Here is a 9,866-nt window from a genome sequence, read left to right on the forward strand (position 1 = left end):
GCGACCTGATGTCCGTAGTTGGCGCTTTCATCTTTTAGGCACACAATTTCACTTCAATATTTTAAAATTCACAACTCCAGTTCTACAGATTGAATTTTTGTCATTTAAATATCAAATAATTTATTTAAAGTTTTTAAACTTGTAAATTGTTATGGTATTTTTCTTGTGTTTTGTGTTCACTTTATTACTGTGTGCTACATAAATATGTTACACGTTGCTTCTAAGTTAAGTCTGCCCACTTTTTTGTGCCAAGGTACCCAGGTTAAGCACAGGTTAATTTTGTGACTTTTTGTTTCGTCACCTTGCCAGGGACTGTGGCTGTTGGTTGAGCAAGGGTCACCTCCCATTCAACCAACAACCCACTTTCGGACCGCCTCTTATTTATTATCTGACAACTTAACATCATATTGAATGTATGCATCTACAGGGTATTTATATAGCACACGCCTAGCCAGGGGAAACATACTGCTGTGATCATAAGGTCATAGTAGTGTTCCTTATACTCAAACTAGAATGTCTTCACTTTGCTTTGTCTCTTTTCCACTCCTAGGAGGTCTTCTCCACTGGACACATGGCTGATGGAAACATGACCTGGATGTCAGAGTTTATACTCCTCGGTCTCACAGACGACCCTCGGCTTGAGGTCCCTCTCTTCATTCTGTTTCTCATGGTCTATATTGTTACCTTCCTGAGCAATACTTGTATTGTGGTGCTGATCTGTACCTCTCCGCGTCTTCGAACACCCATGTACTTTTTGCTGAGTAACCTTTCTGTTGTGGACACATGTTATTCCTCCACCATCACGCCTAACACATTGGCCAACTTCCTATCAGAGAGAAAGGTGATATCATTTGCCGGGTGCATAACTCAGATGTTTTCATTTGTTCTTACAGGGGGTGCAGACATACTGCTCCTAGCGATGATGGCGTATGATCGCTATGTGGCCATCTGTAACCCGCTGTATTACACAGTCACCATGACGAAGCTTGTGTGTATTTATCTTGTTGTTGGGGCGTATTGTGCTGCCCTACTAAATGCCCTCACGCAGAGCTGTCTCACCCTCAGGATGTCCTTTTGCAGGTCCAACAAGATCACTCATTTCTACTGTGATGTCCCTCCACTGCTGAAGCTCTCCTGCTCTGACACCAGCACCAATGAGGCTGTCCTGATCTTTGTAGGTGGTAGCATCATGGCAGCATCCCTTGTTGTGGTCCTCCTCTCCTACGCGTTCATCATCTCTGCGGTACTGAAGGTCCATTCCTCAAAGGGGAGGAACCGGCTCTTCTCAACCTGCTCTGCTCACTTCCTTTGTGTGACCTTGTTCTTCAGCACAAGCTTCTTCATGTACATCAGACCCAGCTCCAGTTACTCGATGGACCGGGACCGCGTGGCCTCAGTATTCTACACCATGGTGATTCCCATGTTAAACCCTCTGATCTACAGCCTGCGGAATCAAGAGGTCAAAGACAGTGTTAGGAGTCTGGCCGAATATGTCATTTTAAGAAGATAGCTATGGAAGCCTCTGTGGCGTTGAGGCAGGTGTTTATGTATGTACCGAAGGTACCAAGGCCAGGATCTTAGGAGACTCTAGCTCTAAACGAGAGTGTAGGATAGGCTGGCTATGTGTCTTTAACTGTGATGTGATTATTCCTCATAACCCGTGACATTAGGGAAACAAAAAAGTGATGGCTTAAGTTTACGTTTATTGATAAATCACATGGTTACCGTAAATAATTGCAATAAGACGGCAGTTTCAAAATACAAGTTACAAGTTCCATAAATACATAATAAAAGTAAGTGTTATTCATGAGTTTAAGAACACACATGTGCAGGAGTAAAACTATTTTAGAACGTTGGTACCCATCAGTTCTGTCTATGCCCATAAGGGTGAAATGTTGTGGTTGGCATATTGCCTTAGTCATGAATGATTGTATGTTTTTAGTAAAGTGCAAGTACAGAAAGGGGTACAGCTGATGTAGTACTTCTAAGAACAGATTTGAGTGTGGCTGAATGGTTCAGCTGGCTGGGGTACCCCGCCGCACTGCTGCACCTGTACTTAGTTTTGGTTGTGGGCCTTAAAATATAAGGGGCATATCAGCAAGGCGGCGCTATGAAATTATCGCTGATTTTGCGTCTGTTTTCGGGCGAAAAGCAGCGATAATTACAACACCTTATCAGCAAAGACATGCTATTGGGTGTTTTGCTGATTTTGCGCCCCTTTCAACAACGCCCAGCTTTGCATATCTAATGAGATGCAAAGTGGGCGTTCCTCCCCGAAATAACTGAAGAATTGTCGCTAATCGACATTTCTCCAATTATCAAGCTGCACGCAAACAAGCAGAGCGATAAGAAAAGTAGCCCTAACCACAGTTACCGCTACTTTCCTTACGCCTGCTTGTAATCTGACTAAGCCATGTAATTCAATAGGAGGTGGATTACATGGCTAAAACCACCCTGCCCTATCAGCAAGGTATCGATGGTCAAAGTGCGATTATAGCTGGATTTCCAGCGATAAAAACACTGTTTTCCAGCTAACGCATGGATTCCTATTGATTGGGAGACAAGCGTTGCTGATAGCACGCTATCCCGCAATAGTATCCAGTGTTAGCCTGCGATCATTATCCTCGAGCTAAAAGTGATGAGCGATAATTATCACAGGCCCCTGCTGATATGCCCCTAAGTACGGTGAACTAAAGTGTGGGTGCAAGAAAGTGCAAAGTAGTGCTACCGATGTTATCTACTTTAGATCAAGGTTAATAGGTAGTGGTTCCGCTTTTGAGCTGCTCAAGAGAAGACGAAGTTCACAAAACAGGTAGAAGTCTTATTCCGTTTATTATAGTCGGTAAGGAACAGACCAGTCAGGAAAGGCAGTAGAAACTAACTACCTCAGGTCGCCCCAACATTCCACATGACACATTTCCACCCTGACAACAGTAGTCACTGTGGCATGTGCACATATTGACAAAGCAAGACCCAACACATATTTCCCCCCACAATAATGGAACATGAACAAAAACAAAAAGGAAATAAACATGCACAACACTTGAAAAATGAGTCCCCCCCCCCCATTATCAGAACTACAGTTAACATGGCAAAATGGATTTACAATGAAAAAACCAAACATGCAAGACCTTAATGTTTCACGTAATCTATAAACCACGCATTAGGTCTTCTTTCCATTCCTGAGCCACTAACACTAGGGTCACTTTGCAGGTTAGTGTTCATGCTTTGCTCATCACCACACCTCTGTTTGAACAACCTCTCCTTATTCCACCATTTCCCATCACTCAGTTTGACAGATCTGCCCTTGAGAAAAATAATTTGCAATGGCTTGGAAAATTTCGAATGCCCCTTCACAACTATACCAGACAATCTCACCTTTACCCAATCTCCTGCTTTAAAAGAGCTTGTTGTCTTCCCTTGATCGGGTCCCGGGTAACATACTTGCTTTGCGACTTCTCACAATTCACCTTCACCAATTCACACTTAACATTAGGGACACTTAAATCCCACATCCAAGGTCTAACCATTTTGGTGGACGCCATTCTACCCTTTAGCAAGGCAATGGGAGACTCATTATTAGTGGCACTAGATGTAGTGTGCAAAGAATACAAGTCTACAAGCACCTTCTTCCACTTCAATCCACTGGCCACCGACAATTGAATGCTGTCCTTTATAACCCTATTACATCGTTCCACCAAACCATTACTGAGGGGATGATACAAGGAAGTGGTGATTTTGCTGAATGCCCCAGTGTCTCATGAACCCTTGGAATTCCTTGGCCATAAATTGCACCCCATTGTCGTTGATCAGTTCAACAGGACCTCCTTCTCTCAAAAATAAGGACTGAAGGAATTCTAACACCTCCTCAGTGCTGGCAGACTTTACAAATTTCACCTCAGGCCACATAGAAACATAAACCACAACTACTAAACCATACCTGTTCACCTTATCCAAAACATGCATGGGTTCAATGATGTCTAAACTAACCGTGGGCAATGAAGTCAGCTCCACTAGCGGAGGTTGCAGACATTTGGTAACTACGCATTTCATTGAAAACACGGAATTCATGCAATAATTCAGATTCGGTTACGTAGCAAGGTTAGCTATTGCACCCACAAAACTTTGATAAAACAACTTGGCCTTTACATGTTAAAAAGCAGATAACCAATTCACAAACGTAAACTTAGAAAAATACCAAGCAATAAGAGAGTTGATGATTTTGGGGTCACCCCTAACCTAGGGGGGGGGGGGGGGGCAAGCAGGTACCTTGAACACAAAGAGCATATCATGCTGAATGATTTGGTGGTCCCATCCTCCTAGGACCACCCCAAGCAACGTTAAGGGCAAAAACACAATGCCAACCAAAGGCCAGAAAAGCATTATGGGGCGAGATTCTAGAGTTTCGTAAATATTATAGTACTTGCTCTCAGCTGAGCCCGAGAGTCTGCCCTTTAAGGAATGTTTTGATATTGGATACTATAATATTTACTGCACTCAAGAATCTCGTTCTATAATGCTCTGCTGGGCCTTTGGTTGGGATTGTATTTTTGCCCATAACTTTGCGTGGGGTGGTCCTAATAGGATGGGACCATCACTGAATCGTTTAGCAAGATGTGCTCTTTGTGTTCAAGGAATATGCTCGGTTCTCTCCCTAGGTTAGTTAGGAACCCAAAATCATCACGTTTCTCACTACTTGCTGTACGTTCATTTTCACTTCTGTGAGATGACTGTATGCATTTTTGCATGTAATGATGCAGTTACTGGTTGTTTTATCAAGAGTATGTGAGGTTTCTCTTTTATTATTGGGGATGAGGTGGAATGGAGTTGCGGAGTGGAGTTCATGGAATTATTGTTCAATTCCACAAAATTCCGTGTGGTGGTACTCTGTCAACTAAGCCCACCTTTAGTTAAAACCTAACTTGAACCATTGTTTGTCTGGAATAGGCACTGCTTCAATAGGGCTAAGGAAAGTAACCTAGGTTTTTTTGCTAACTACACACACCACACAATCAGTCACAAAATGTTCAACTGCCCGATCCATTCCTGGCCATCAGAAGATTTCTCTGATGCTCCTCTTCATGGCCCTCATGCCAACGTGACCTTCATGGACCAGGGCAAAAATCTTGTTCTGCAACCCCGTGGGGATACCAGCAAATCCATTTTTCTCAAGACTCCCTTATGCATACTTAATTCAGGGAAAACGTGTTTGAAAGAGCTGCCTTCTCCCTCCTTGGGCACACAACCTTTACCTAACATCTGAACCACCGCCTGAATAATTCCATCCTCTTCCACTGTGGTTTCCCACTCTTCCTCGGAAATTGGAGCCAAACAGGGACTGACCCTAAGAAGCCACCACACAAAAACCGTAATCTTCCTGCTCTCCGACCTGCACATTGGAGAGCTGCAACCTGGATAAACAATCTGCAAAAACGTTCTAAAAGCCAAGAATGTATTCCAATTGAAATTGGAACGCCATCAACCTGCAGTGCCACTTGACAATACGGGGAGTTGCATTGCTGGCACCCATTGGGATGAAAAGTTTTAACAGCGGCTTTTTATCCATCCGAATGGTGAAGTGAGAACCCCACAGGCACTGCCTGAAATAATTCACACCCCACCAACAAGCCAGGGCCTCATGCTCTATTGCCTGGTAGGTGCTTTCCGCACCTCTCAAGGAGCAAGATGCAAACGCAACCACTTCTTCCTTGCCCTCTAATTTTTGGAGTAAAACAGCACCCGAACCATGCTGACTGGCATCCGTGACCACAATGGAAGGATCATGCGTATCAAAAGGGTGCAGGGGAACGGCACAGCTTAATTCCAGTTTTATTTGTTGGAATTCTCGCTCTTGCTCACAAGACCACACAAGGTGCTGGTTTTTCTTCACGAGTAGTCTCATGCTGTGCAAGAGCGAGCTGAGGCACCTGGGGGATGCAGGACACGGTTCCTGATGGGATAATACCGGCACCCTCCCTGGAGCAAATGAATGAAACTCACCAGACATAGCAGGCTTGCTCGGAAACAGAGTGAAATGTATTTATTGGTACCAAAGGCACGCATCATTGCTAATTAGCAAGGAAGAAGTCACTGTCCACAATGCACATGAAATCTTCTCAATCTGCAGGAGACGTCGAGTGCGAACTCCTGCTCCGCCGGTCCGTCAGGGGTCCAGACCCGATTGTCGCCACTGAAATGTAGACGAAGCACAGAGGCTTCTTCCGTTTATTTTAGTCGGTAAAAAAGGACCGGTCAGGGCAGGCAGCCGAAACCAACTACCTCAGGTCGCCACAGCATTCCACATGCCACTGGTCCACCCTGGCAGCAGTAATCACGGTGGCATGTGCACATATTGACAAATCAAGACACAACAGCTGCTTTGCTTTGCTTCACCAGGCATGGAGGGAGTCCTGTAGGGCGTCTTTTTCTCGAACCTCTGCGAACATTTTACAAGATGGCAGTTCACCTGGGGTCCTCTGGAGTGAAGAGGCCTACATGGCCTGCATTCTGGAGAATATTCCTCTTTGATTAAAAGGCGTTTTCAAAAACGGTCTACTTTCACCCTGTATCTCTTTACATGAACAGACTAGGTGGAGTAGGGCTTCCTTCCCTACCCTGCTTAGGCGACAAGTATCCGTTTGTTGTTGTTCTTGAAGCCAGGGCGGTGGGTGGGCCTCTGAGGGAAACAGACCCAGTCTGTATTTTAAGAAGTGCACCTTGACTACATCTGGATATCCCATGGTAAAGTATTCCAAGTGGCACAAAGATTTTGAGGTTGTTTAATGTCTTCCATCTGTGCGTCATTTTACTAGTGAGGCCTTGCCCTCAATACCGGAGCACATCTGTAGGGCATCCCAGACCGTCCTCTGGAATTCCTGGTGACTGGTTGAGGTGTCCCAGAGCCCTCTGAGTTCTGTCCTTTCCTCTGATTCCTGTAAGTAGGCCCCATGCCAGTGGCAGGTCCCTTTCCTGTAGCTTCATCCATGGCAGATGATTCAATGTATTTGGTTCTGCTTTCCTTATCTTGTTCCAGCCTATATTAAGTATGTTCCAGGCAGGGCCAGCGACTGTTGTTGTAAACCAAATTCCAGGAAGATTTGCGCTGGTGAAGTGAATCGCGGGAGTGAACATATGATCCTGTGAGCTCGCACTATTACATTTTTCAGGGTTCTGGTGTCTCATGCTCGAGGCAGTTTGCTCCCGCATGAGATTGCTGGTATGACTTTTGGTCGTGCTACTTCGATAAGGGGCACCAGCACAGATCCAAACAGTTTGTTGGGGGGGCTGTTTTAAGGGTTACCGCCAGTACTAGCCCTTTCCTTTGCATCTCCTCCTTCTGGGCTGCAAAGGAGCCTTTTCTATCTATCAGGACCACCAGGTATTTATATTCATCCATGCCTTCAATTCGGGAGTTTCCCCAAAACCATGAGTGTGTTTGTGCTTTCTTATTGTTGTATACCATGCTCTTGGTTTCCCAAGGTTAATGGTCTGCCATTTGCCAGGGAATAGTCCTTCGGGATGTCCAGCATCCATTGCAGCCCCCCTGTGTGCGACTGACCAAAACCTCATCGCCAGTGTGAGGGAGCTGAATATCACTGTACCGTGCCCCCTTGCAGTTCCTCCGCCAGGTCTGCCAGAAAGAGATTGAAGAGTGTCTGTGCCAGGAGGCACCCTTTCTTTAAGCCATAGGTGGTGAGGCTTTCCCTTGAGAGATGCGTTCCCACACCTAGCTTGACTTAAACCCATTTATCTTTATGGGGCATGATTAGCATATTCATCAGGCCTAGAGGATATTTTTACTTGCCCGCTTACCCCACAGCCTTTCCCGTTGGACATAATTGAAGGCCGCTTTGAAGTTGATGAAACAGTGATATAACACTAATGTGGAAACTTGGGCTGCATCTATTAGGGGTGAGATTGCCAATACGTTTGTTGTTGTGCCTGATGTTTTTGAAAATCTGGTCTGATTGAATGGGATTATGGCAGTACTGGAGGCTCACAGCGTTAGATCCTTGAGAAAAGTCCCAACAAAATACTTTGCCTCATTGTCAATCAGGGCGATCCGGCAGTAATTGGCTGGAGTTGATCTGTTGCCACTCTTGAAGATTGGTGATAGGACAGATCCCCCATGAGGCGGGCAGGATGCTTGTGCTCCTTCTTAGGCCTGGGGGATAAATTCCGTTCCGCTCGTGGAATTTGGGTAATTTGGGTAATTTCACGTTCTGCAGAGAACGCAAAATTGCCCAAAATTCTGTGTTCCGCGGCTTTGCCGAATTTTTTGCATGTTCACGGTCTGAAAATGCGTGTTCGCAAGATATTTCCCCCCGAGCACGCAAATGGCGATTGCGAACAGGAAAAAAGCATTGCAAACAAGCAATTCCGCGTGTTCGCGGAATTTCTGGCCTTCGCAGAGATTTTTTACCATTTCACGGAGCTTTGCGTACCGCAACGACACAAATTCCGCCTACCCCTACTACTTATTTGAGTAAAAACCATTGCTAGCGTTCTTTCCATAGGGTTTGGTCGTGTGAACACCGCAGGGGAGATCCCATTGGGGCCCGGTGTGCCCTCTCTCTGCCCCTTGGCTCTCTGCCTTGTGATGTTATCTATGTCCACCTCATTTGAATATTTAGTTGGTATTGAGGCTGTTGTTTCTCGACGATCCTACTGGAGGCTGTCTGATTTTGGGTGATTAAAGTGATCTTTTAAATATCAATAAACCAATCCGGGGTTTGTACAGCACAGCTATTCACCAGTGTAGGTCTCAAAGAGCTGTGGGGAGGAGGGGTGGTGGGGCTGCTGCTCCATCTGGGTTTAGTCGAAGAGCCAGGTTGTGAGATCCTTCTTGAATTGGGTCATTGACGGGCATTTCCTAAGGTGGGGGGGGGGGTGTTCCATGTCTTGGTAGCGAGGTAGAAGGATCTTCCTGTGGAACTTGTCTTGTGGATTCGAGATACGGAGGCAAGGGCCAGTAGGACAGACTGGAGGTGTCTGGTGGGTAACTGGAATGTGACTCAGATACGCTGGTCCAGTGTCGTGGAGGGCTTTGTAGGCCTGAGTTAGGAGCTTGAAGGTGATTCTCTTTTGACTAGGAGCTAGTGCACTTCGCAAAGGTGTTCAGTGATGTGGCTTCGGCAGGGGATAATGTTGACCAGTCTTGCTGCAAAAGAAACACAATTGATGGATGGAATGCAGAACAATCAGAACATACAGCCCCAGTCAAGAGATCTGGGTTAAATCCATCATTCTTTTATTCACCAAGCCACCCCAGTTTAGACATGGCTAAATGCAAATCAGTCTTGACCCTGCGCCTCATGGGAACAGTCCAGCCCGAACTGCCAAGCCAGGTCCTCAATGTCTTGCTGCGGCATTTTGAATTTTCTCTAGTTTCATGAGGAGTTTCTGGGTGATAGAGTGCTCGATTAGTTTCAGAGTTGATGCCTTCATGATTTGGACCAATACTGCGCTTGACTCGACGCCAGAATCTTGTACTTTCATTGCATTTTAAGTATGTGCAGTTTGGGCCAAAGACCGTCATCTTGTGCTCTTTTTCTAGCCCATTTCAGTTTTTAATCTGGGTGTTGGCTGCTTCACTGCTGTCAGAACGGTCATGTTGCTTGGTCTTTTCTGCAGAGTTCGCCGCAGCTTGTTTGCTGTGCTTTTGTGCTGCTTAAGCCTGAATTCTTGTGGTGTATTCTTTCATTGTGGGATGGTTGTGAGAGGATTTAAGTCTGATCACTTTTGCATACTTGTCCTGAACTGTTTCTGTGAGACATTCCCACATTGATCCCGCATTGTAATTTACGGCTCTGAGTCCCTGAAGTGTATCTGCTGCAGCGGCTGGTGGTTCTATAGGACTATCCGGG

At 45.6% G+C, this 9,866-nt stretch overlaps 1 protein-coding gene across 1 annotated transcript; it reads left to right on the top strand.

Annotated features, from left to right (window-relative positions):
• Positions 1-486: 486 nt before the first annotated feature.
• On the top strand, positions 487-1,510 carry LOC147736703 (olfactory receptor 8U9-like). The gene has a single exon (XM_086953814.1). It carries the CDS (start codon positions 572-574, stop codon positions 1,508-1,510), a length of 939 nt encoding a protein of 312 aa, XP_086809940.1. The 5' UTR covers positions 487-571.
• The last annotated feature ends 8,356 nt before the right edge of the window (positions 1,511-9,866 follow it).

This window comes from Lissotriton vulgaris, chromosome 1_2 (assembly GCF_964263255.1).
Source record: "Lissotriton vulgaris chromosome 1_2, aLisVul1.2, whole genome shotgun sequence".
Taxonomy (NCBI): domain Eukaryota; kingdom Metazoa; phylum Chordata; class Amphibia; order Caudata; family Salamandridae; genus Lissotriton; species Lissotriton vulgaris.

Excerpts from the sequence above, each read along its gene's own strand:
- LOC147736703 (XM_086953814.1), top strand. The coding sequence starts at position 572 with ATGGCTGATGGAAACATGACCTGGATGTCAGAGTTTATACTCCTCGGT.